We start from the raw sequence: 27,988 nt of genomic DNA, 5'->3' as shown, positions 1-27,988 counted from the left end.
GACATCCCCTCTAAGAAAAGAGAGGGTGGGTGGGCGGGGCTAGTACTTGCTAAGATAAGACTGATTTTGGCGAATGACATACCATCTAAGAAAATAGAGGACGGGTGGGCGGGGCTAGTAGTTACCAAGATAATACTGATTTTGGCCAATGGCATACCCTCTAAGAAAATAGAGGGTGGGTGGGCGGGGCTAGTACTTGCTAAGATAATACGGATTTTGGCGAATGACATACCTAGAATATCTTCACAAGACTGTCACCTCTCGTTGTCGTAACTTTAACTTTTTTTAAATAAAAATTCACCAATTTTAATATGTTGAGCGTTTTTTAATATTCACGGTAGGTCATTTGATTTATTTAATCCTAATCTTGCGTCATTTATTGTAAGTTTTAAGGGAGATGGCTAGGTTGTAAGAATATTGTGTTGGCTGATTGTGCCTGCTTGATCAATTTATTTAATTATTTATTCTTTTTGTTTTCCAGATATCAATGCACCGTTTTGTCATTTTCATTTTTTTTTGTTTGACATATTATTTTACAATATTATTCTGTAATTTTACCACATCCCCAAGAGCCTAGTGTAACTACCGAACATTTATCCGCGCATCTATTCTGACTGACATGATCAGATTTTTCGAGAAACTTACGAACAATATGACATGTTCTCAACAAAACAACTTCTTACATTTTGACAATTATTGAATCATTTAAGTAAGTATAAATACTTCAAATTCTCAAGTAAACTAATTGATATGTACACCGTACACCTACATTGGAGATATCTAAAGGTGGTACTTGGTCTTGAATAGCAAACAAAGACCCTTCTATTTGTGATATAAACTTGATGATGTAAGTTTCGTCTAGCTCTTTGAGGAATTTGCCATGCACTTATTTTTGTTTCAGCCCACTTATTATGTTGTCTAGTTTGTGGGGTGTGGGAATTTCTTTGGTATTTGATAGGTTGTAGAGTGTGTGGTTCAAGTCTAAATTTAATGTATTTAATATTATTATTATTATTGTTATTAATATTATTATTAATCTTAATGTTATAACTCACTAAAGTTTCATCGCAATCGGATGAATGGTTTACGAACGCATATGGGACAAATGAAAAATAAACATTCATTTTTATATATAAGAAGAAGATTAGAAGAAGAAGAAGAAAAAGAAGAAGATGTAAATAAACACGTCTATGCAACCGATTATACACAAAATTAAAGAAAAGTAAAATCAATTGACTAATAAGTTGTCTAAAACGTTTGTTCTGCTGTATTTTTAATGACCATTGGTTTCCTTTTTTTTCACTTTCCTATAACAGGTATAATTCGGGTATATACCAGGTATATGTACATAGGCTCGCTTGCATTTGTCTTTCTACCAATGTCCAGGGTGCGCATGCGCATGATGCGCAACTGTCAACGTTTCACACCCAAATATGCTCCTTGCTTCATTTCCTTCTTTCCGCCAAAATCGTCGTGGGAGAATGTTGGTCCTAGACTCCGTACCTCATGTTGGATGTGGATATCAACCACAATGGGGTTTTCCCTCACATTTTACTCAGGTAAGCAGATCTCATTTTAATCGATCATTTCACCGTTGTCTAGTACTCGAAGAATTAATTGCATAAATTTAAAACGTGTATTGTAAAGATGTCCAGTAAGGTTCCACGTGAAATGACTACCAAGTGGCGTGGTCGACTACAACGTGAGCCGTTCATATATGCAGATATTTTTATGATGAATTCAACTAGTCTCGTTCGTATGAAATGAAAGTGATTACGTAAATGTTCTGAACGCGCTTTTACCAAAGATACAATAACTTAATTGAATATGATGACTTAAAACTGTTATTTTTCAGAACATTCGTTTCAAGAGATGATCGCTAATGAGCACAATGCAGAGATCAAAATTTTGCCAGATCGCCGCGAAGGTGTGTATCATTTTAGTCATATATTTTGGATATAGAAAAGTAATAGTGATTTATATTTTAAAACGTGTGGTAAAGGTCAGTTTTGATTTTTTCAACTACATTCAAGTAGAAATATTGTTAAAATTGAAAACAAATAGACATACCTAGACTTATTTAAAACGAAATTTATTAGACTTTCAATTTGACAAAAGATTGTGTGGACCCCACACCAAGAATAGTGTTTGTTCAATAGCTAAGCCTGATGGCCAATGACTTTTTTTTAAATACTTTGTCTCTAACGCCTACAATTTTGTAAAAGATTTTTGTTCATATTCAGATTTTGTCCTATTTATACTTTTATCAGTAGTATGAAACTGTACAGTTCTTGCGTATTTTGTTAAATTTTTGGAAAATGTATTTTGATTTTTTACACAAAAATACAACGCAACAATAGCTTCTCATAGAAATTAAAGTCTTAGAGAGAACTTTGAATGTAAATTTATCTTCAGTTTTATTTTAGCGTTGGGGTTTCCTTTTCATGAGTGCAATATTCGCCAGAGCCAATTAATTTGATAGCCAAAAACGTGCAAAATGACACATTCAAGTTTTCACTTTTGATATGTTTAGTAATGCGTATAATGATGATTTTTTTAATAGACAAGCATATGACTGAATATTCTTGTTGATAACTTATGTCTGAACAACGTAATAGTTTTATAATTCTGAAAATCGAAAATGTCTATAATTCAGTGTGGTAATTATGGTTTGTTCCCAGGTTAACAAGGATGAAACTGTGCTATTAGAATGGATCACATGAAGGATTTCTGTAAGTACCGTCATTGTAAAGCGGTTATTATTATAGTTTAGTATATTTTATAGCGTAAGAACGAAACGCGTGTGTATTGATCTTATGATCAACACGAAAAATTTCCATAATGAGAACATTGATTTTGAAATAATTTTATTTTTGCAAAGAAACGAATTAAATACTTATGAAAAATGTACAGCGTATAAACGAAAAACAAAAGTCCTCCAACGTAACGCATTTTTAGTTTAATCCTCCAGTATTATTTTCTTAAATTAATTATTTCATGATTGTGATGAATCTATGATTCACGCCCTGGTCAATCTGATTGACTATGATTACTTTGCCATCTGAGCAAATCCATTTGTAGAGTGTGTTACCTTGTTGAAAGTTTAAATTTAACTGGATTAACTTGTTTTAGTACAGTATTTTTCGTCATTTGGTAAACGCGGAAGACGTGATTTTTAAGGTAAGGCATGTCCATTAATGAAAAAAGACTGTATTTTTACATATAAATGATGATAGTAATTACCGTCTGAGCGTTATGATTATACCAATGGCTGCTTTTTCGTACCTGATACCTAATTATAATCGTTTCAATATCTTGCATTTTTCTGTGGTTATTAATTCTTAGGACTTTGTTGTAGGAGGCGGAAGCAGCTTGGACAATGGCCAGTTTAAGTCAACAGTCAGGTAAATACTATATCAGAATATTTTTTGAAGTTTCAATTATAGCGTTTTCTGTAAACTACTTAAAAAAATCGTAACTGGAGAGGCGATCTTAAAATCACTATACTTATTTCTGATGAGCTGGTATTTTCAAGAAAAGTAGTATGTATAGTAACATTTCACAAACAATAGAGTTATCTTTTTACATATAGGTGAAATTATTTAATTTGCATATGAAAACATCTAATTGGAACCAAATTTTAGAGCTCAGAGTAGTATGTGAATATTATAGGGTTGCCTAAGAAATCTTGATTTGGTACCTAAGTAATCTATACTATAAAAATAAAATTATTGTGTGAGTTGGCTATGTATCCAATTTCATAGGGACACCTATTTTATTCTATCCTTTGAATGATTCATACCGTATTGACTGTTTCAAGTGTTAGAATACTGTGTTGTCTGAATGTTTAGATTGTACTATAACTTCATATAATTTTATGATGAACAATAGTTATCCCTGTCATATCTAATATGCTGAAGAATATCAACTGATAATATTTTTTTTGTTACATTAACTTTTATTTAGGAATGAATGTGTATTTAACGTATTTCATTTTTTATTTGCAGAAATTGTCTACCAAGATGTATGAAAACTTCTTTCATCTGATATCCCTAGGTGAGTTTTTAGCTAAACCTTATCAAGTTTGATAAGCTGACGGTTGTAAACTTATTATTCACAGTACATCTCTCGAATCCCCATATGATTTAATTGTGAGTGTTAAAAATTTAATAGTTATTTTCGTGAAATTGAGTAATGTCAAAAGATGCAAGACTAATAAGTCGCAAATGAAACGTGAAAGTTTATGATTTCCCAGCCTATGGCACTTTCGTCACTTAGACTTGTCAAATTTTTTAATTTGTCAGAAAATAACACTTTTGATTTTGCTTTAGAACCATTCTAACAGTTTAGATTATCATTTCTTAATTCTTGTTATTTTTGAACAAATTCAAAGATTTGACAAAAGTGGAAAAATTTTATGGTCTTAGACAAGGAGTGATTAACTTTCAGGTCTCAAATAGGTCTTGCATTTTTGACATTACTTGGTAGTTTCAGGAAAAAAAAATCGGAGTAGTTCAATACAATCGTCACATTTGCATGTGATTTATTATTCTTTGAAACTGTGAAACGGCTTAGGTAGACAAGCTGCAATATTAGTAGCTAGTTTACACAAAGCATGCTACATTTTTTTCATGATGATAATAATAGTATACGCTATTATGACTGGAATAATTACATTCATGATTATCACTTGCCCTCACTGAAAACCTATTAGCGTTTTGTTATAACTTAGTGTTCAATTAAAATTATCTTTGTGTTATGTTTCAGGTTCTTCTAACTGGACGAGGAAATCAGAACGTAAGTATTATTTGAAACAGGCAAGTTTTATAAGCAGAACCGGCTTTAGATGATAAAGAGGCATAACTGTTAAGTTAGCGCCAACGTGACTTTGGTAGTTAACCCAAAAACACCATTTTTATATTCTGCCTCAGGAGACACATCGGTCTAAAATCGATCCTGTAGGTTTTCTTTTTTTTTTCGTTATTAATTTTTTGTAAAAACCACATCATGTACTGTCAGAAATGCACAAATTTCAAGAGCTTCTGTTATGCCTGCGTTAAGTTTTAATAGCCGACTGCAATGCTTTCTAATGATGGCTTAATATACGCTATGAATTTTTTGATTATTAACAGTTTGTCTGATAACGTTATGTGAAAATTTTGTTATAATTTTTCTTAGGATGTACGTTTCACCATATTGTTGTTTCTAGATTGGATTACCCTCACATTTGAACCAGGTCAAATCTGTAAATATAGAAGTGCCTTTGAAACTCGCTGAGCAACCCACACCTGTTCTACAACGTGCTATTCGGAGCTTGGTTTTTATAAATAAGTGTATGAATAAACGTGATTGAAGCAAGATTTCTCATTTCAATTCATTATAATCTATTCCCTAACTAAGTATTCACAAACATTCTGTTTGAATGCAGCAGTGGTCAACTTTTTTATAACAAAATATATTTTTACATAGATGCATATACTTGAATTAACCACGAATCCCATATCTAAAAATCGAGCGTTCAAGAAATACGCTTAGAGCAGTGATAGGAAGTTAAAAATTGCATTAAAAAAATCGTACAATTCTGGGTGACTTGATACCAAGCAAACTTTTGTGTTGGCATTTCTGAATTGATCACCTAAAACCTGAAGTAATAAATCTAATGCGATATGGTAGTAACATAAAGTGTGTTTGAAAAAAAGCTCAGGCCTGTAGCTGTCTTATTTATTTGGGTACATGATTGTATGACAGGTCAAATTAAATCGTTTTAAATTAATACTCCAACATGATTGGAACAATCGATGTTTTTTTTTGTCTACGATATCAATTTTTCTATATGACACCCTACATACACGTATATACAGGATGTTATTGAAAGGTACGTACAACAAAATAGACAGTTCTTCGCGAAGTCTAAGAAGTCGGAAAAACTTATTTTGTGTTATCAAAATTATAACGGGAAAATTAATAACCCTTATCCAACCTTTTTAGACGCTACTGAAGGATAAATAGATAAAATTAATTTATTTTAGTAAATCCTAGCAACGATAACAATAAAACTTTTGTCAAGACTAAATGTTGCTACAGAAACGAAAGATGATCTTTTTATCAGAGGCGTACAACGAATTTGGACATAAACTTTAAAAATTTTTATCTCTAAAAGAAGAACACTTTTACCTGAACTTTTTTTAACTTTTAGCACCTATAGGTACTTCGAGACCAATTGCCGATTTTATTTTGTACGTACCTTTCAATAACAGGCTGTATTTGGGACTCTTGTAGAGATTTTCATTATAACATTTTTTATTTATATTATTTTCGTGTAGAAGAAAATTAATTATTAAAATTAAATACTTCTGAACATGCCAACAACAACAACAAAACTAAGTTCACACAATGATTGTAGATGCAAATAATTGCGGTAATAAATTCGGTGCAGTCTTGAGACAAAAATTTAATTAAATTTTGCCACAACTTTTTAATAAAATGACATCATGATACATCAAAGAATTTAAAAAAAGTACGAGAATCTCTAAAAAATATATAGGGTGTTATTGTCATTAAAAAATGTTGAATGTCGCAAACAAAAAACAAATGAACGTTGAACATCAATTTTTCAAATCAGATCGGGAGGAACCGGAGGTTAGGTAGAGGCATTGCAGTAGAATTAATTCTAATTCCACCTATATTTAAAACTGTTTAATTTGACCACACCATTCTGTATGCTGGACTTTTTTTCAAACACACGGTACATGGACTAGGTATGTTACAAAAAGACGTCGTATATTGTGGTTTGGAGTCTAGCAGAAAAGAATACTGTGGAGAATTATTCATGGCACTATCAAAAACACCAACAGTTTCGATTTTTAACTCTTCTTAGTCTAAACAATGGACAAAAGTGGAGAGTTGTATTCGTTTATTTAAATTTCAAAGTACGTAAGAACTTATTATACCTATTGCATTTAATATTACGGGAGTTTTACTGGAGTGAACTGAATTCAGTTTTAAGTTAAGTAGTACAAATAAAAATGTTAAGTTTGCGGAAAATTTCGTAAATGTATTTACAACAATCTCGCAGTTTGGTCGAGAAACCTGTTCTTCGCACTAGTAGTTGTGGAGGATGTGAAGGAAACGGGAAGTTAGCAGTGGCTCTACTTTTTACGTCGCAGAGGGCCAAATGGAAAAACAAACTATTTTTTATATTTTAATAGGAGCGGTAATATGATTAAACAAAGTAAAAAATAAATAAATGCTAATTGACATCAACCCTAAATGCAGCAGTTCCTTTTTTCATTTTTTCCAAAATTAGATCTAACTGAGTGGACACCTCTTCAACTAATGCTGCAGTTTCTTCCCAATTATACTTCTTAACAGCTGTCAACGCAGCAGAAAGGTTCAGTTTTATTGAACTTACAATTGTATTTGTTGGATCGATCTCATCATCAAGCACGATATCTCCTAACTTATTACAAACATTCAATACATGAAAACAAGTTTTTGGATTTTTGTCCCAAGCACCTTGTGTATATCCCCTGTAGGCTCTTTGCAGACGTTGAGCTCTAAGCAATAGAACTGGAGCTAAACTAGCATATAATTCCCATACTGCACCGCTGTTTGGATACAATGCGGTAACTCTGCCGACCAGTTCCCGAGTTTTCTGTAAAAATTGCCGCGCAGAGTTACCATCAAAATCGTTTGAATCATTACATACGCTGTACACAAGAACATTTAGCACCTCTATATTTAAATACTTTTCTTTTAGATCGATCAGTCGATGGTAAGCGCGAATTACATCAGAGAAGTTGGATATATCACAACTTATTATAAGCAAATTTTCCCACACTTTCCAATTTTCAAAATTGCACTTCAAAGCCTCAAGAACGGCTTGGTGTGCACTGCGTTTATTTCCTATCTTCAAGTAAGCTTGGGCTAGGTTGTTCCACGCCACAAAACCGTCCGGCTCTAAAGTAGTGTAGCGTCGGTATGCTGTTGCGGCAGTATGCCAATTTTCTACTTGGAGAGCTGCAAATCCCAGGCCTAACCAAATGTTTGATTGCAAAGGATTTATACTAAGAGATTTTTCAAAATGTGGAATGCATTCTTCATATTTTTTGCGCGCAAATAAAAACTGACCCCAATGTCTCTGAGCTCGGTGACTTCGGCGTTTCGACATTTCCCAAGCTTTCTCATAACAAGTCACATCATCAGTTGCATCACCTGCAACAGAAAAACGATTATAATTAACAATTCGCAAAATTCATATACAAAAAAAGGTCCTATTATTATTAGTTTGAAGAATAAAGTAAAAATCCCAGTTTAAAGTGCTTTTTATGATAGGTCCATTGTGTCGAAGTTGATGATGGGGACAATGGAGTAAATCCCTAGCCTTAAATAAGAAAGTGGTCGGTTTCTTGCAGGGCCGTATTTTATTATTCAATTCATACTGTCCGTCGTGGTAATAATGTTTATTATCATGTCATAAAAACCACTTTAAACTGGGAGTACAATAGTTCCATAAAAAAGTATACAACGGTAATTGATTCTGAATACCATTATACGTTATTACATTAAACCGAATATTTAATGGACATTTTTTTGGCTTCTGTGACGTTATGTTTTTTCAAAATTCTAGTTTCACATTTTTTATTGGAATGCAATTAAAAAGAAATGGTCGAAAGTTATTTCGAAAGAACTTCCCTCGCCCCCAAGTCCACTTTTTCGAAAATCATTTGATTTTGCGAATTTAATTTTTTTATGATAACCCTTATGAATTAAAATAAAGATATTATGCAATATTAAAGTAAACATAAAGAAACGTGCTACATGTTTGTTTCAAGTCAGTTTTTCCAATAAAGAATTTTGTGATAACGTCATCAACATTTTTGCAAGGACTATATATCAGTTTGCACATATGCAGTGAGTAGTTCTTAACTTAATCAATACAATAAATTGTATCACTCACTCATTTTTTTTTTTAGTGCTCCTGTATAAGTAATTCTAAAAACTATATCCATTGGTAAATCACAAGTATAGAGTCATAATATTTTGCAGATTTGAAATCGAATTTATTCGGAAAAATTTGGGACGAGTCATAATTTTTTTGGGAGGGGATAAACGAATAAATTTTGATTATCGATTTACAGGACTACGATAACCTTAAAACGGTTGCAAGATTTCAGAGTATTCGGTTTTGCAGTTTCAAAGTTAAATTGCAAAATGTTATACAATTTAATTTTTTCCCCCCCAAAAATCTGGATGTCGAAGACGTGAAAACGCAGCATGGAGTTATACACCGCAAGTGCAGAAGTATCGTATTTTATAAAATTAAAAAAAAAAAAATTACAATAGCAAATTTTTGAATGACGTCATCCATCATCCTACTGGTGATGGGGATGATCAGTCAACATTTGGTTAGTGTTTTACCATCTACACGCTATTCCTAATACACCAGTGGCGGCTGGTGGGTCAAAATTCCGGGTCGGCCAAATATTTTGAGTCTACACCTTGGTGTTATATATTTTCGTAATGTATGGCTGCTACTCATTAACCACTGACATTTTACGTGCCAGGATGTACAAAACATCTCAAATGTTTCGACCTGTTAAAATAATTTTTTATAGGAAATTGACAATGTCAGTTTGATTCCAAATACTATTAATCCTTAATTCTACTTGTTCTGCTTTATCATTAATTGAGAACCACCGAAAACATTATTTTTACTGAGTTCCGCGTCGACCGGCGGCTATACGGCTTGCCGACCCCGGACATCCACAATTAAATAATAATAATTAAATAATGACATGCAGTTAAAAAATATAAAAAAAGTAATAATAAAAGTACCAACTGTTAACTATCTTCATTTACATTTATTTTTTTTTTAATGTATATGACAAATTGTCAAATAAATTAATTGAATAATTGAAAAATTAAAATGATTTAAAACTTTAAATTCGTTTCTGAAATATCTGAAAACGCTTAGATGCTAAAAATACAGAAAAAGCGCATTTATGTTGTAGCTAAGTTATGTCCGAAAAATAAAATTTTAGATAATTTAATGTAATTTTTTTCGTTTATTATTCATACACAGGAAAATGTATTATTAAATCGACAATTATTATTATTAAAAAAAAATAGGATGCACTGAAGAACATCGAAGCCGTTATTGTTTTGTAATTTGGTTAGCTATCTTAAATATTAAGCGTTTTAAAAACTAAATTCGCGTTGCTGGGTACGGCGAAGGAGGATTTCGCCGGACCTGGCACAACATACGTTCCGCCAGGTCTTTGTCTACTACAGTGTACTAGACAAAGGGAACGATGAAACCGTAAGCTGCTACGAAGTCGAAACATCGAGCATAATGCATTCCTGGGTACGGCGTGCCGAAATCTCGCCGGCAAAGCGTGTTTATCAGCATTTAAAATTAGCAACAAATGCTTTATTTTGTACCTACAATATAATAAAATATATTTTTAATATATATGATCTATCCTAACGTACATTCAAACTTTATTTCTTTTTTTATTTTCTAATTTCAACGCTTACTAAGTATTTTAAAATGACTGGTACGGCGTGGCCGCCCCTGCCGCCCCTGACCAGCCGCCCCTGTAATACACGTATAAAATTTGATAGCAATTGGGACGGTCATTGTGAATAATAAAAACTGACACAGACGACAGGCAGACGGAAAAAGGAGACCACTTTTTTCGTATTCTTGGGGTCTTCAAACGTCGAGAAAACATGGCAGTGGCAAGTCGCTTGATAGACTCGATTACTATACTTCCTTAGCTTAGGCTCAGGAAGTCATTCATATGTATATGTGTAATATCTTTGGTCGGAAATCATAATGAGACAGGTGACAAACATAGAAAAATATAAAACTCAGTAAGAAAAAGTTTTTTCGTATTGGTTTCACAATTGTCGATATCCTCTCTCATCCATTGCAGTGATTGATCTATTATGCTAATAACAATGGAAAACTATGAATTGTTGTAAAACACACGGATAAGTACAGTATGATAAATAATGGCAGTATCTATTGTATTCTCACATTGTGAAGAAAATCGGGTGCCTTTTTTTGATGAAAAAAAAAAATTCTTTTCAACGCTGTAGGATTCGTACTTGGGACTTCCACTGGGAAAGCAAATCTTACACTCATAACGCTTAGTTTACGGAGTCGTGTATAATGTGACAAAAGAGGAGGAAACTTAAAATAAATTATCTGATTCATTAATTTTTTGACTCACCCTGTATAAGCAAATCTAAAAAATATGAATGTAATTATAAACTACAAGTATAGTCTGATCATATTTTGCACATTTTCGAAAGGATTTAGTCGGCAAAAATTTCGAGATGATGTAATCAAAACACATACATTTTGATTACAAAGTTACCATGCCTACAATAACTTCAAAACGTCTACAAGTTTTCAAAGTATTCAGTTTTGCAATGTTTGATTTAATCAATAAAATAAATTGACTCAGTTATTAATTTTTTTGAGGCACCCCGTATAAGCAAATCTAAAAAATATTAATGCAGTGATAAATCACAAGTATTTACTCATCATACTTTGCGCATTTAAGATAGGATTTATTCAGCAAAATTTTGAGGTAGCGTTCAATTTTTAGGGGGGGGGGGGGGAGCAAATACATTTTGATCAAAAAATTTTCCATGCTTATGGCAACTTTAAAACATCTCCAAGATTTCAATCAATAAAATAAATTCACGCATTCATTAATTTTTTTGAATCACCCTGTACATGCAAATCCAAAAAATATGAATGGAATGATAAATCACAAGTATAGACTCATCATATTTTGTACAATTTAGATAAAATTTATTCGGCAAAATCCACATGATATTCCTAACACAAATACAAAATTTGACATCTATCGGCCCAGTACTTTCTGCCTCGGGACGGCAGACGGAAACGGGAGACTTATTTCTTCGTACTCTAGGGGTTATAAAAGGTCGAGAAAACGTAAAAGTAGTGCTAGTGTTCTTAGATCATATTGAACATGCACAATAGCACTGGATATGGAATTATTGAAAATATGCAAGCGATACTTGGTGAACTATATTCAATATTTTCAAAACACTTTAGAATGTTTCTGCATTTTATATGAAAGAATTCGTGACGGTGTTATCCGATTTTTGAAGAAGTTGAACATGAACCTTATAGAATTCTGAATAAATTGTTTGTCATTCCGCATCTATTGGTCTCAAAACTCGATATTATTAAAATTAAATTAGAAGTAATATTTTTCAGTACTGCATTTTTCATTTCAACAATTTTATCTTAACTTTTTAAAAGTAATATAATCAAACACTACTGATCTAACAGTGCAACTTCTTGCATTAGTGTTTTTAAAACTTCAACATGCGAGTTTTTTTGTTTTTTGTTATTGAAGATTTTACAGTTGGTCAATGGTAAAGTTCTAGATTACAACATAAAATAATTTTTGTATGGAAGAAGTATTTGACAAAGACAACGATATTTGTCTTTGAAGTAGAAATTTTGAAATTCAAACAAAAAATTCAGATAATTATCATCTTTAAAAATACACATATTTTTCTTACCTAATAAGCACATTAGTTTCACTGTAGGTTTCGCTTCCAGTTGTTTCCTTATAGTTTCAGCTGCTTTTTCTCTCATTTTTAAAATTGTGTAACAAACTATAACTTCCTCCCACAGCTGAATTTCTAAATAGATCTCCAAACTATTCTTCACCAAACCAAAATTTAATAACATATCAGCATACTGAGCTCGCACTTTCCATATTGGTATAAAACATGTGCCAAACATATCTCCAATCCTAATCATGGCTGATGGATTTTCCTTATCAAAAAAACCAATAATATCCTCACACTGTTTCAAACATCTCTCAATTGTTCTTTTATTTTTGCTCTCCAATTTAGATCGTAATAGCAAAGCCATAACGCGAACTGAGTAAGTATTGTTTTGATTTAGAATTAACTCGAGAATTGGTAATATTTCTTCAACCTGTAATTCATCAGGTGGACTAGAAATTAAAGTCTGTTGAACTATAGTCAACAAAAGTTTTTGTTCTACATTTGGTAACTTTGTTAATTCAAAACCATCAGTAAATGATACTTTATCTAATCTGACATCATCATTAAGTCCGAAAGTTTTTGGAATTGTTAGTTTTTCTACCACAGGTCTATTTATTCCTTCTCGCTCAGCGAGTGTTACTTGAAGCGATAATTGTGCTATATCTTCTGTTTGATATTTAGTTCTTTTGCCTAACTTTCCTATTAAATTATATTCTAGTCCCAATATCTCACTGGCTGATGTTATGTAGTCCTTGGTTTTGCTAACATGGCGAAATCTGAGATAAAGTTGAGCTAACTCAATATCTAATTCTGCCTTTATAAAACCTGAAAAAAAATTGAAATGAACTTTCAAATTTGTTATATAATGATACCGCAAACCTTGCAAAGGAATGTTTTGAATTAGTTTACTCAGACGATCCGCATTGGACAATAAAGTGGGACTTAACTCGTCCAAAATATCTTGATGAATCATCAACGCTCGACAGCACCACCACAGATTAACAAGGTTGTTGATGATACAAGAATCAAAAATTATTTCTGAAACCACTAAAAGCACTGGGAACTTTGTGTTCACGTTAATTTCTTCATTGTTCATCGATAAACGGCCGGCAAAGTCTATATGTTGAAACTTATCCCCTGATAGAAATTCTGCTACAGTTTCTTTGATAGCGGGACCAGTAAAATTACACTGAATAAAACACGTAAAGCATTCAACTCCAAAATTAAAATATTCTTCTCTTTCTTCAGGGGTTTTGGCACTAAAAAATTCTTTCAACAATACACTGTCTAGCGATACATCGAGAATATGATTCCAAAATCGATCTTCTACTACTAAACTACCCCAATCTTCTGGAAAATGTGTTTCTGTTTTGTGCGTTTTAATGCGCAGATAAAATCTTTTAACTGATTCCTCAAACTCAGCCATTGTGCCTTTCTTGTAAACAGAATCTCGTTTTTAATGAAAACACATGTTAGTTTTTCACACTCCACATTACTCACAACTTAACCTCAAAATAGAAGCTAAACAGGATTGCCAATATCGTGGCCCAAACACGTGCAAACAATTGTCGTTTAGAATGTTTAGATTCTTTCCAATTTTATCAGTGGTAGTACTTGATTGTCATTTCATCTGGTCTACCGGTTGTCAAATTTTGGGTCTGTGTATAAAAATAGTATTCATTTTCTTAGTTTAACAAGTTATTTTACATCCGGATGAAATGGCATCTGTTTTAGAACAGTTTGTGACAAATGTTAGAACACTCTCTTCTCATGGTTTGTGATTTTCAAGCTAAATATCGACAACTGGCAGTACAATTGAGGTTATGTTTTCAGGTAACTACAAAGTTCTTTGTGAATATTTAAGTAAATCCTCGGATGTTCTTTTGAAAAATACTCAACATTTAGACAATGTATTGGAAACGTTGGATTTGCAACAACATTCGCTTGGTTATCTGGTAGTACTACTGGCCAAATTTAATACTTCAGTCCCCGCTAACACACCAGACAATCGGTTTACTCAAGTCCAAGAATTTATCCAAGGTTGTAACGGAGAACAAATTCGTTTAGCACCTGATACATGTACGGCACATATATGAGAGAATAATATCAACTATATCAAATTTTCTTCCAGTTGCTGAACTCTGTCATTCGTTAACAAATTATTTAGTTGAACAAAAACAACCATTGAAGGGGATATTACTTTTAAGAAAAGCAATATCCAAACTAAGGTTTTTTGATTCACAGTTAACATCTATTCATGCAGATTTATGCCAGCTGTGTTTGTTAGCTAAATGCTTTAAGCCGGCACTAGAAATTTTAGACACTGATATAACAGGAATTTGCCAAGAGGTAACAAAAGTATATTTTCCAATTTACATAAGTTTCTAAGTGTATTTCAGATTGTACATAATCCTAATGGGGCCCAATTTGACGCAAAATATTTCTTATTATATTATTATTATGGCGGAATGATTTATTTAGCAGTAAGAAATTTAGATAGAGCGCTTTATTTCTTTGAGGTTGCTATTACAACACCCGCACATGCTGTGTCTCATATTATGCTGGAAGCTTACAAGAAATATATTTTAGTTTCACTTTTACTACATGGAAAAGTAAGTTTACATTTAACTGTAAGTAAATTTTATTTATAATATTCTTATAGATACAACCAGTGCCTAAATATGCTTCTCAAGTGGTGACTCGGTTTATCAAACCATTATCGCAGCCTTATAATGATTTAGCAAATTCTTTTACATCAAATAATACAGCAGATTTAAATTCTGTACTTAATAAACATAGGGAGGTAAATATTTCAGTTTGTTTTTTAAACACGTTTTAATTGGGCTTTTAAGGCATTCACCAGGGATCACAACTTAGGTCTTGTTAAGCAAGTATCCTCAGTGCTTTATAAGAAAAATATACAAAGGCTGACGAAAACGTTTCTGACTTTGAGTCTGTCTGATGTAGCTAGCAGAGTTGGCCTTCCTGGTCCATCTGACGCTGAACGTTATATATTACATATGGTAATAGTTATTTGTTGAATAATTGTAGACTATGGATTTTCACCTCATGAGTGTAGAAAGCATTCTGACGAGCCAAAGATGAGTTGTAGAATCATGGCCGACTAGTATAAAGATTATGGCCTGTCCAAAGGAATGTCAAAGGTACATTACGTGCTGCCATCTATTAATAATTCAAAAACGACAAAAGAATTATTAACACCTTTTGAAAGGCACAAAGGCATTCATACCGAAACAAACCACCATTACACGTTTTGAAGTCCCATAATGTCAAGTCAAATTAAAATTTTGCTAAATTATTAAGTGTAATTATTAATAGATGGCAACACGTATCGTACCTCTTGGACAGGCCATAATCTTTATACTAGTCGGCCATGGTAGAATCTACACAAGTGGGGAGAATATACTATCGTCGCATATCATACATACTACTTTTTCCAACTACGTTGAAAAACTAAAGAATTTACTGATTTTGTTACCACTAACGTTCATATTTGAAAGCGAATTTCAACGTTATTAGGAAAAAGTAATTTCTAGAACCTACAATGCCACTTGAAATGCTGTTTTAGATCGAGGATCAACAAATTTATGCTACTATCAATCAAAAAGATGGAATGGTTGTGTTTAGAGATGAACCTGACAAATATGGAGGTCCGGATGTTTTGAAGAGCTTGGAAGCTCAATTAGCTCTATGTATGGAACTTGATAAACAAATTCTTGCAATGGATGAAGACATACAAGTCAACCCACTTTATGTTAAAAAATCCAGTGGTGTACAGGATGAAGAACAGCCAAGCAAAAGCACCTATGCAATGTAAAAGTTTATTATAGTTCTCAGTGCTCAGTGTTATTTGAGTTTTCATATATTTTTTTTGTATACTTATTGACATTTAAGCTTTTTCATACGAAAAGGAAAGAACAGCTCATGAACTTGATAACTGAAATTGTCACCTTATGAACACTGTGTGTTTTTTGTAGTTTAATATTATTTTTTTCAGACCGTTGTACATTATTTATTTTTGTGTTTCTATTAAGTAATGATTGAAATTATATTGTACTGAGGTTATTTACAATAAAATACTGATATACTTGCTACAAGAAAATTTTATTTATTGTAGAAGCTTATACAACATTCATTAATCTAAAATGCTGTCAATGTCTAGAAGAACTGATTCAAATGCATTATTGGATGTCCCATCGAAATATTTTACATCTGTTACTTCTTCACGTACTTCTCTCAGTTGCTCCTCATGTTCGGGCCACACGCACTTTTCAAAATAACCAGGACAATCTGGAGGTTCATACACTCGCTGCTCGCGACGTTGCCAACACTCTTCTTTTGATAATGTGAAATAATACTTTAAATGGAATGCATTTTGTAAAGGCTTATAATTAAATATTGAAAATCCTTCTACAATAAGTATATAAACGTTAGATTTTTTCACCTTTTCGTAAACTGCAACCTCTAAATTTTGAAACGTTTCTATGGATTGTATGTTTTTATTTCCTTTATTAATGTTAGAAATTTTAAATAAATGTGTATTTCTGACGATGTTCTGTATATCCCTGTTCATTTTTTCCATATCTAAGCTGGATAATATGTCAAAATTTATATGATTTAATTCTGATATCCAAGTGTGTCGCGGGTCATCGACGTCGAGAAAATAATCATCTTGCGAAATTAATCTAGTTTTTGGTAAGCATTCCTTGAGGCGAGATGACAGTGTGGTTTTACCGCCACATGTCACGCCACTAATTCCAATTATCAGAAGTTTACTTGCCATTTTTGTATTGTGCCACTGCAACGCTTATCACATTCGCACCACGTGTCTAGTTTTAAAAAAGTATATATTATCGGTGTATTTTATTTTTCATACTTACTTGTTGTGTAGAATTTTTGTTCATGCAAATTCTTGATAGTTTCGTCAATGTTTAAACTTAAATACTGGTTGTATCAAGCAAATCTAATTTGATCTTGTATAAGTAAGGTTATATTATCGATTGTTTCGTAATTGCTGGGGAAGAGTGGGAAATATAATTACTTTATAATTTACACATAATTGGCAAGTGATGTCCAAAACATGTTATCTATTACGTCAACACACAAAAAAAACCGAATTGTTAAACGTTCAGTCGTCGCGTCGCGTAACAAATATCTACAAGTAACCCACGTTGTTCGTTACACACACATTTCTTAGAAATGCTTGTTAAATAATACCAATAAATAATTATGACCTTCTTTTATGATCTTTCTTTACAGGTTAATAGGAATCCAAAAACTTTATTTTTATTATTTTTTAATTACTTGACAAGTTTGCGTCTATTCTGTTGTTTGTAGGTACGTTTGAAATTTGATGGCATTTTAATTACTTACCTCATAAGCAAGTTATTTTTAAATTGCTGTTCTACATTGTGTTATTTTTAAATAGTACCTTTAAAGACCCGTTCCAATGCAATGGTTCATACGATTTCAAAATAAATAAATAAAAAATTGGTCTAAAGAGTTTAGACAGTACTTCCCTCGCTGTCGGAAACGTGACGACTGTATGTCTATTTTTTTTTTCGCAGTAGATTTCAAAGCATTCGGTTTTGTGGTTCCTGAGTAAACCAATAAAATAAATTTACGCATTCATTATTTTTTTTGAGTCACCCGGTATATGCAAATTCAAAAAATATGAATGGAATGATAAATTACAAGTACAGACTCATCATATTTTGTATATTCTAGATAGGATTTATTCGGCAAACTTTTGAGCTGACGTCATCAGTTTTTTGGAGAAGATAACCAAATATATTTTGACTAAAAATTTGTTATGCTCTTTATAACCTTAAAACATCTGCAAGATTTCAAAACATTCGGTTCTGTAGTTCCTGATTAAATCAATAAAATACATTTACGCATTCATTATTTTTTTTTGTGTCTCACCTTGTATATGCAAATCGAAAAAATATGAACGGAATGATAAATCACAAGAAGAGACTTATCATATTTTGTACATTTTAGATAGGATTTATTCAGCAAAATTTTGTGGTGACGTCATAAATTTTTTAGGGGGGATGAGCAAATACATTTTGATCAAAAACTTACCATGTTTATGATAACTTTAAAATATCTTCAACATTTCAAAGCATTCGGTTTTGTAGTTGCTGAGTAAATAAATAAAATAAATTTACGCATTCATTAATTTTTTTGAGTGAGCCTGTATATGCAAATCCAAAAAATATGAATGGTGTGATAAATTACAAATACAGACTCATCATATTTTGTACAGTTTAGATAGGATTTATTCGGCAAACTTTCGAGCTGACGTCATCAATTTTTTGGAGGGGATAAGCAAATATATTTTGACTAAACATTTATTTTGTTTTTTATAACCTTAAAACATCTGCTAGATTTCAAAGCATTCGGTTTTGTAGTTCCTTACTAACTCAATAAATTAAATTCACGCATTCATTAATTTTTTTGAGTCACCCTGTATATGCAAATCCAAAAAATATGAATGGAGTGATAGATCACAAGTACAGACTCATCATATTTTGTACATTTTAGATCGGATTTATTCGGCAAACTTTTGAGCTGACGTCATCAAGTTTTTGGAGGGGATAACCAAATGCATATATTTTGACTAAAGATTTATGATGCTCTTTATAGCGCTAAAACATCTGCAACATTTCAAAGCATTCGGGTTGGCAGATTTAAAATTAAATTGCAAAATGTTGTTTTATAATTTTGATTTTTTTTCCAAAAATCTGGACGTTTCGGGTAAAAACTCAATTCGGAGTCGTAAACTACATGTGTAGGACTATGTTATTTTATACAATTTAAAACCCATTTACTACGTACAATTTTGAAGTGACGTCATCGCATTAGTTGTGGGGATGATTAGGCAAATTTTGGTTAGCGTTTTACCATCTACATGATATTCCTAATATAAGTACAACATTTCACAACAATCGGTCCAGTACTTTCGGAGATTCCCTGTCTAATAAAAATCCGGGACGGCAGACAGACGCAAATGGGAGACCTATTTCTTCGTCTTCTAGGGCTAATGAAAGATCGAGAAAACGTAAAAGTAGAGAGTCGGTCGGCGGACTCGATTACAATATTTCCTTTGCTTACGCTCGGGAAGTAAAAATAGAAAACCGTTAATAATATAAGTTGCTGATTGCTCCTTGATAAAACTAAAATTTATCAGAATTCAGGTGTTAATCAAAGTTATCGACTTATCAATATTATCATACAACCTTTTGTTTGTGCATATTTTAAGATAAATTTAAGCCGTTGTCCATTAACACTTAACAATCCGTGGTTTAGTTAAAATCGATATTTTTGTTTGAAACTTTGCAATAAAATGAAATATTCAACAGAACTCTTCGAACTGAAATTCTGATGATAGGATATAGAGACAAACGTAAATTCGGGGTAATAGTTCAACTGTTCCAAGAGAGGCACTCTGAATGAACTACCGCTTATTTCACTCGAAACTAACGTAATCAATTTTTTGGAGGGTATAAGCAAATATATTTTGATTAACCCATTTACTATGCACAATTTTATCACATATTGGTAGGGATGATTAGACAAATTTTGGTTAGCGTTTTACCATCTACATGATATTCCTAATATAAATACAATCGACCCTGTACTTTCGGAGATTATCTGCCTAATAAAAATCCGGGACGGCAGACAGACAGATAGACAGACGGAAACGGGAGACCTATTTCTTCGTCCTCTAGGGGACATGAAAGGTCGAGAAAATGTAAAAGTAGAGAGTTAGCCGACGGACTCGATTACAATACTTCTTTTGCTTACGTTCGGGAAGTAAAAAAGTCATGTACACGCGTGAACCATGACATTCTGTTCAGAAAACAACTGCGGAAAAGGACAAGATTCCTAGAAATCGCGTTTTGACCAAGAAAAGATTAGGCTATAGTGAGTGAATCTGCTGTAACAACGAAGCGGCTTACACATAACCCATACAAAGTGCATAGTAAACTGTTACTAACTACTGTGCCGCTCTATACAAATATTAGACATGAGACAAATGTCTCAAACCGCTTTTCTTTGGTGCCTCGCATGAGATACGTTAAATCTGAAAAAAACCTACATACATATTTATTTTTTTGCTGGTCCTAATCCATCAGAAAAATTTCGTTCCTTATACTACCTAGATCTATACTTATTTCTGTATAGTAAAACAATTTAATTTGGAAAACAACTGAAAACTCCAGGTGCAAATAATCACGTTACAACCGTTGCAACTATTACAACTGAAGATAGTGTTACAATTCTGTGTGGATACATCTGATTTCATTCAATCAAAAAATAGAATAAATTACATTCTGCTGACACATACAACTTATTTGCCACTTCACAAACAAAACCGTATAACTTAGTGTACTTGTAAGATTATCGCGAACTTGTTAAAATTATAACAAAATAAGTATGTTCATCCCAATCACAAATTTGACGACGTCATTCCAATTTATGTTACGTTACAATATACTAATTTAATTACGGTTTAATAATGCGTCGATGTTAAATATGAGTACAGTTGTAAATAATGTGGTACCAAAGTTCTTTAAAATATAAAAAATGCAGTATAGAAGTAAAGCGTCGACTTGGTTTGATCTTTGGCATGTCAAACCTTTTTCTACCACACTTCAGAATCGCTCAAATAAATTTCTAATTTATATTGGTTAAGTAGTATACTTACGTCGTACTAAATGCGAAATCCATTAATATGGATGCCGAAAGTAAACATATTTTATTCAGTAAATGGTGAAAATATTTTTACGACAAATGATTTGCCGGTTTTAAAAATGAAATATTTTGTTGTTGTGGTACTTACATGTGAAATAATTTGTTAGTATTTTATTTTGCCGCCACCGATCTCTAATTGATCAAGTTCATTAAAAATAATGAACTGTTAAATAGTGTATACATTACATTCTATTATTGTACATACAATATATACTTTTAATAAAGCTATTACGCAGTAGTCAAGGAAAAAAAGGTCTGATAAAGCGCAAATCTTAATCACATCACTTATACCTATGGCCTGAGATAGGTGAGGAAATTCTTCAAGGGTACTACAATTCATAACTCTAGAAAACAATAAAGTTTATATAAAAGAAAAACAATCTCTCTATGAGTGTTTATAGCATGGAATGGTGTATAATTAAATTGTTCATACAAGTAAGGGAGGGAATGGATTTCGCAAATATTGTGAAAATGGCATTTATTATTTATCACTACAAGGCTACATCTTAATTTTATTATTATTTATTACAATAACCCAAATGAATAATTAATTAATAAAACTAACAAAAATGATTATAAAATGAGAATCATCAGTTATTTTTGTTATTTATTCAAATCAGTCACTCGTCTTTTGCTATCCCTTGGTCTGGAAATTCCGCAGAACATAAAACACCACCTTTCAAAATCAATACAAATTCAGGAAACAAGACTTAACTTATGGCACTTCTTTATTAGAAGCTAAATGACAATATTTGAGGTAAGTGTAATACAAAATCTTGCTCCCAGACCATTACTGTTACAACTCATTCATTAATCATTACGCATATATCAACTTAAAATTTAATATTTTGCTTAGTTATAGCACCTTATTATTAAATCACTTCAACAAAAAGTCTTTGGTTGATTTCACATTCACATTGGCTAGAATAAAAAATAGGTTGCTCATATCACTACCAGCCTGTTTTGGTACTGAACTAACATGACCAAGGCTTCTGTTTATTTTTAATTTAAAAAAATACTTGTATATACAGCAATAGTTTAATATTTTAACACGTCTCTTCTACAAAGAAGAAAACAAAACATCCTTTTAGCAATGCTTTGCAATGATGCGGCATACATTTTTAAATACAAAGTTCCCGAAAAAACAATTACAACGATTTGTGTAAAAGTGTTTTTAGAATAAGGGTTCATTGATGCTAAAAAAGATGTGATTTCAAACGACCCGTTGTGTTTTTGCATTCAAAGTGATAAAAACAAGAACATCATTTTGTAGTTTTCAACAAAAAATATACAAAATGGAAAGAATGGCATATAAGTTATAAAAGAGGACATAAGAAACCAACAAAGTTGGGACCAATTGTATACATATTAAAATTATTTTTTGAAATGTCACAGTTCAGATTAAATCATTTTTTATTAAGCAATTATTGAATTCTGCTATTTATGACTTTGATGATTTAAGCTGACTTAACAGTATCTGTTAACTTAAACTTAAGTCATAATAATGTTGTGTCCTTTAGATATATGTGACATTAATTATTATGAGATTTGAGATAATACTTTTAAAGGAATACGATAGAAGAATATGATGTCTCACAAATAAGTTTTAATAATTTAGACAAATCAAATCGTTTTGTTAACAGTCATATGAAAGTATCAAAAATATTTCATTTTTTTCCAGAAAATAAAACTTTATCTCATCATAACACTAGACCCGTAGCTGCCGCATTAACATACAAATCACTATCAACGCTTATCAGTGAAGACAGTTCAGAACAAACTATGCACCATGTAAAGAAAATTGTTTAATTATTTTGTCGTAATAAAACAAATTGATATGTAAACACTATAACAATATTTTTGTCGAATGCCTTGGTAGTAATCATATTATTAAAACTACTATATAGAAAATCGTAAAAAATGACAAAACAATAACAATGTGGTACTTAATTAATTAGGATAGGTAACTATTGTTTTAATCTTCGTTATCTGAAGACTGCTATAGTGTACTGTAGCTACTGCATTATTTAAGATTGTTTCTCACAATTCACTTCAGCATATTATGTACATATATACAAACCCTAGTTTACAACAGCGTTTTGCTAGTCACCAGGATGTTCGGGACACGATCGATTTACTTCAAACCATTGATCTATGCACCTACGAAAGAAAAAAACATTAAAAATTCTGACAAACAGAAGAGATACATTAAGATTTACATCTTATGATATATACAAAGACAAGGAAGACGGGCTATTACATCTCCCTGACTTAATTCTTCTAGGCATATCACACACTCTCCTTTATCGTCAGTCAAAACGTCTTCTAAAAAACAATTTTTCTTTGTGTTTACATTATTTTCAGCGATTATAAATATATTTACCGTTGTAGGAAAGCCGTGGTTTAGTGAGGCACATGACTAGGTGACATTCTATGTCATCAGGAATAACAAATTTGCTGCAAACTGGGCATTTGATCCCTGAAACAATTACAAAACAATTATAAAATGTGTATGAATATACAGTTTCTGAAAAATAGAGAATGGAAGTATTTTGTAATTAAGCAATATTAAATAAAACATGTGATAAATATGATAAAGAATTGATTTTGATAACTGTCTTGGTGTATTTACTGTTATAAAAGTAAAAGTAAAAAAATGTTCATATTTTCTACTACGTTCTTATTTTAATACAACAAGAGGGACAAAGCGCATTCACGTTTTGAGGATTTGGAAGCAAGTGTAACTTCAAAACCTGAATTCCGTTTTGTGCGTGATAAATATGCGATTAAAAAATCTCTGTTTAAATCATAATGAACCATATTTGAGAAAAACATGTTCTTTTTAAAAATAGTACTTCGAACATGCATATAAAGTGCACAATTTAAATACAAATTTTCAATGAATGCGTTTTCAACGGCGCAAGTGCATGTGTTAAACAGTTTCTGTTTCCTACTTGGTATTAAGTTGATACGAATCACATTTATTCTACAAGAGTGTAAAACCCAAAATAAGGTTTTTTTAAGATAAATTCAAGACCAGCTCTGTAGGATGAATTTGAGGTTACTGAAAAATTTCTGAGATATTATTGGTCAACATTTTGGGCGATTCAAAATTAGATGTATGTATGGGTTTTGATTAACTTAAATTCAGTAATTGATGAAAGAAATAAGTCGACGCCACATATATGGATACTTTTACTAAGGTTTGCTTACACGTTTCGATACAATCGTATCACCTTCAGAGCAACAGCAAAAATTGAGTATCAAAAACACAAAGTTAGTGAACACTTCCCATTAGAGAAACATAGAATTTACATTATGTATTTTATGGATAACAGGTAATGGCTACCTACACCATAGTTATGTGAAAGACGGAATACTATTGAATAATATGTAGCTCTGAAGATAATACGATTGTATCGAAACATGTAAGCAGATCTTAGTAAAAGTATCTATATACACATGTGGCGTCGACTTATTTCTATCAATGTTTTAAATTTGATTAACTTAGTGTACAAACTTTTTGCTGTATAAGTACATTTGGATCTCTTGAAGTTTGCGAGGTTTACGGGAAACAAAGAATTCAACACACGTCTGAATAAACGTTTAGCTCTTCAGAAGAAAAAGTACTGCGCTGCTATAATTCAAATTTCGTTAATGTGCTCCACTACTCACAAAAAGCAACTAATGAATATCGCGTTCGCATCTAAACATAACAAGATTTTTTGATAAGAAATTGTTTTATTATTCATAATCGTGAGAATCGCATGTGTACACGTCATTCTTTAAAAATCAATGCGCGTATCCATGATCTAAACTATTGTTTAATTCCGTGATTTGTAATAAAAGCAATCAAACGTCATTAAGTTTCCTTGGTGATTCGTTATTTGCGACAAATTATTCATTAACTAGAAAAAATTGGAGAAGGTAGTCTTCCTAAAAATACACAGAGAACATGAACTTTTACAATGCACGTTTTATTTAACCTTCAAACTACCGGGTGGGGTCCAAATGGACCCCATTGATACATTTTCCTATTTTTTCCAGTTATTTCTGGTTTAAACATAGTGGTATTTTTAGTAGCTTCGATTAAGGCCTTTTGCTATGCATTAAAAAAATATCAATTTTATAGGTGTAACAGTTTGTTACAAAAAAAAAAAATTGTCTCTTGGGGTCCGCATGGACCCCACCTGGTTCTTTATGTTGCCATTTTTTTGTCTATATTTTGGAGATTTTATTGCACTTGCAGGTCTTATTCTGAGAATTTAGTCTCACAAAAACCATTGTTTTATTCTTTAGAAGTTTATAGACGGCGTTGCAGTTTTGATACAGACTTGCAGGTGTCAGTATCGGTGTCGGTGTGACAATATAATGACTGTAAAAAATTAAATTTTGTTTTATCAATAGCACGTTATCAAAATCGATATCAGTACAATCCCGCGGACGCTGTTTCGTCTGTATAAGTAGCAGGGACAGAAATCAAGAAATTTTTGCATTTCCTGCAAAAGATTTGTTTGCCGAGAACATTCTACTCATACTGTTGAATGTCAGGAATGCTGGGACAACAAACTGTAACAAAAAATGCTTATTTAATATTGTTATGTAATTTTTTTAACTTGGTTGTGTTTAAAATTAATAAATAAATTGGATTCGCCAAAAATTTTTGATTAATTCTTTAATTTTGGCTAAATAAGGCCATGGGGTCCAAACGGACCCCACCCGAAACGATGTGTAATTTTTCCCACCCGGTAGTTTGAAGGTTAAGGATCTCTGCAGGAGAGATCATAATTGGTGAAATATTATCGAGAAGTTCCTCACATCTTTAGTCTAGTTTGCTTGGTTGAGCTTTTTAGAATGGGGTATGCTAGTTTGTATGTTCTTTTGTCGTAGGTAATTTTGAAGAAACGATTTTTTCAGCAGATTGTGTTGGTGGCTTTCCTAGTTTTTCTGAGCGGTAATCAGCATTATCCATGATTACAACAGTTTCTGAACTTGTCTTGGAAGAAACTACTGGGGGTATAAGTTATGCTATTACCCAATTTTTTAAAACGACTTGCATTCACAGTTTTCTGGTAATCTCGAAAAGAACTTCTGGCACGTAAAATGGTAAAACGCTGTCCTTTTTCATAACTTTAATGTCTTTTCTAGGCATCCTATCGTTGACCCATGTTTTACCTGGCAACCATTTCTGTATATCCATAATTTCATCTAAATAAATGCATTTTGTATTTCAAATTGGTTTTCGTATTTATATTTAAGCCCCATAGCTTAATAATAATTCTTTGAAAAGATCCATTAAATTAAAAATGCAAAGAGTTTGTTTAATACTCCTTCCCGCCCATATTGCATATTTATCTCCCCAATTCCTTAAAATATTCATCATGACATGCTACAGTTTTTTATTTCCGCCACCACTGTTGGAAAAAGTAAGGACTTGACTACTACGGCGGCATTTCAAAACTATCATAACATTAGAGCGAGAAACTTAGCCCACAAAAAAAGCAAACTTATTTTTTTTTTTAAATGCAATTAACGAAATCCTTTTCTATCGTAAAAATACCGATCAATCGTTCCTGTAGTTGTTATTCAAGTATACCAGAGAGGGGAACTTGTCATTGAAACTGACATAATTATCAAGTATATGTATGCAAACTACTTTTGTATAATAATACAGTTTTGCAACCTAACATTGAAAAAACCTAAGCACCTACTTCATCAAACGATAATTACAAATACTTGGTCGCAGCAGAGATGCATCTATCCTACTCTGTAAATACATGATGAATTTAACTGCAGTAACTGCAATAAGACAAATAATGTGCAAGTGCTCTCTTGAAGACATTTTATTAATACATGCTTGAACTTCATTTCAAGTTTCGGAATCTGTTTTTAGTATGTTTGTTTGAAATTTTTTTAATAGGTATATATCTCCATAACTACTTGATTGATTAACTGGAAAAGTAAAGTCTAATTATTTTAAGACCCTCTCCCAAAAATCGATGATGTTCTCTTACCAAATTACTATTAAACAAAATTGACTTGAAATATGTACTATAATGTGTTTCTTTCAAATACCTATGTATGCATACAGTTGGTCCATAAAAAATTAAACTGGATTACTAAATTTTACAATTTATCTCTAATTACATAAAGAATCTATCAGAATTTCTAATACTGCAGTAGCAAATAAAATTTATTACATGTATTTTTGGAAGCATGCGCTTTTGATTGTGTATCAGGGGTCCAGAACGTTTGGTGTAAAAAAACACAAAATTTCTTATTTCTTGTAACAAAACTACAATTTTTGAGTAAAATGTTTAAATTTTTTGAATTACATCAAAGAAGAAGAACATTGGTTACTACTTTCAAACGATTCAAAAGGCAATAAAAAACCGACTTACTGTTGATTTCTTAGTAGTAAACAATGATAATTTAAAGTATGCTTTGCAATAAATTGATGTTTAGACGAGGTTGTTTTTCTTTTTCTTTATCTTAATATGTATACAATTATACATATAAAAGTGTTTGTCCTGACTGACAGACTGACTGATTCATCGAACACAGAGCCTAAACTACTAAAGCCAGAAACATGAAATTGGGAGAGTAGGTTCCTTTTGTGTTAACACTAATCCACTAA

General features: G+C 32.0%; 4 protein-coding genes across 5 annotated transcripts in view; 1 reads left to right on the top strand and 3 right to left on the bottom strand.

Moving 5' to 3' along the window:
• Window positions 1-7,188: 7,188 nt before the first annotated feature.
• Window positions 7,189-14,107, bottom strand: LOC135143071 (tetratricopeptide repeat protein 27-like). Its single transcript, XM_064074914.1, has 3 exons — window positions 13,447-14,107; window positions 12,574-13,392; window positions 7,189-8,214 (listed from the first exon to the last, which is right to left on the bottom strand). The coding sequence occupies exons 1-3, from the start codon at window positions 13,991-13,993 to the stop codon at window positions 7,250-7,252; spliced, it is 2,331 nt and encodes a 776-aa protein (XP_063930984.1). The 5' UTR covers window positions 13,994-14,107; the 3' UTR covers window positions 7,189-7,249.
• A 68-nt stretch (window positions 14,108-14,175) lies between these two features.
• On the top strand, window positions 14,176-16,681 carry LOC135143072 (COP9 signalosome complex subunit 3). Of its 2 annotated transcripts, none has more exons than XM_064074916.1 (7): window positions 14,176-14,340; window positions 14,401-14,646; window positions 14,699-14,916; window positions 14,967-15,179; window positions 15,230-15,370; window positions 15,420-15,590; window positions 16,157-16,680. In XM_064074916.1, exons 1-7 carry the CDS (start codon window positions 14,286-14,288, stop codon window positions 16,403-16,405), a joined length of 1,293 nt encoding a protein of 430 aa, XP_063930986.1. In that variant the 5' UTR covers window positions 14,176-14,285; the 3' UTR covers window positions 16,406-16,680. The 2 variants fall into 2 exon arrangements, with proteins under 2 accessions (XP_063930986.1, XP_063930987.1); XM_064074917.1 differs by having other exon boundaries at window positions 14,312-14,400; window positions 14,473-14,646; window positions 16,157-16,681.
• Window positions 16,674-17,870, bottom strand: LOC135143073 (nicotinamide riboside kinase 1). The gene is made up of 2 exons (XM_064074918.1): window positions 17,469-17,870; window positions 16,674-17,417 (listed from the first exon to the last, which is right to left on the bottom strand). Exon 2 carries the CDS (start codon window positions 17,369-17,371, stop codon window positions 16,724-16,726), a length of 648 nt encoding a protein of 215 aa, XP_063930988.1. The 5' UTR covers window positions 17,372-17,417; window positions 17,469-17,870; the 3' UTR covers window positions 16,674-16,723.
• A 3,944-nt stretch (window positions 17,871-21,814) lies between these two features.
• Window positions 21,815-27,988, bottom strand: part of LOC135143129 (E3 ubiquitin-protein ligase ZNRF1) — a 30,311-nt gene continuing 24,137 nt past the window's right edge. Inside the window, exons 2-4 of the mRNA XM_064074996.1 lie at window positions 23,735-23,830; window positions 23,571-23,676; window positions 21,815-23,511 (exon numbers count right to left, since the gene is read on the bottom strand). Of these exons, the coding sequence (XP_063931066.1) occupies window positions 23,454-23,511; window positions 23,571-23,676; window positions 23,735-23,830 (260 nt within the window). The 3' untranslated portion in view covers window positions 21,815-23,453. The remainder of the gene's footprint in view (window positions 23,512-23,570; window positions 23,677-23,734; window positions 23,831-27,988) is intronic.

Source organism: Zophobas morio, unplaced genomic scaffold, assembly GCF_036711695.1.
Source record: "Zophobas morio isolate AGI-343-1 ecotype UQ-CSIRO unplaced genomic scaffold, CSIRO_AGI_Zmor_V1 ptg000058l, whole genome shotgun sequence".
Taxonomy (NCBI): Eukaryota; Metazoa; Arthropoda; class Insecta; order Coleoptera; family Tenebrionidae; genus Zophobas; species Zophobas morio.
The sequence above is the reverse complement of the archived record's forward strand: the minus strand, read 5'-3'. Positions and strand labels throughout refer to the sequence as shown.

Excerpts from the sequence above, each read along its gene's own strand:
- LOC135143072 (XM_064074916.1), top strand. The coding sequence starts at position 14,286 with ATGGCATCTGTTTTAGAACAGTTTGTGACAAATGTTAGAACACTCTCT. Across the intron at positions 14,647-14,698 it reads TCGTTTAGCACCTGATACAT|TTGCTGAACTCTGTCATTCG; the intron begins GTACGGCACATA and ends ATTTTCTTCCAG. Across the intron at positions 15,591-16,156 it reads AACGTTATATATTACATATG|ATCGAGGATCAACAAATTTA; the intron begins GTAATAGTTATT and ends ATGCTGTTTTAG.
- LOC135143073 (XM_064074918.1), bottom strand. The coding sequence starts at position 17,371 with ATGGCAAGTAAACTTCTGATAATTGGAATTAGTGGCGTGACATGTGGC.
- LOC135143071 (XM_064074914.1), bottom strand. The coding sequence starts at position 13,993 with ATGGCTGAGTTTGAGGAATCAGTTAAAAGATTTTATCTGCGCATTAAA. Across the intron at positions 13,393-13,446 it reads TCAAAACATTCCTTTGCAAG|GTTTTATAAAGGCAGAATTA; the intron begins GTTTGCGGTATC and ends ATTTTTTTTCAG. Across the intron at positions 8,215-12,573 it reads GAAACTAATGTGCTTATTAG|GTGATGCAACTGATGATGTG; the intron begins GTAAGAAAAATA and ends TTTCTGTTGCAG.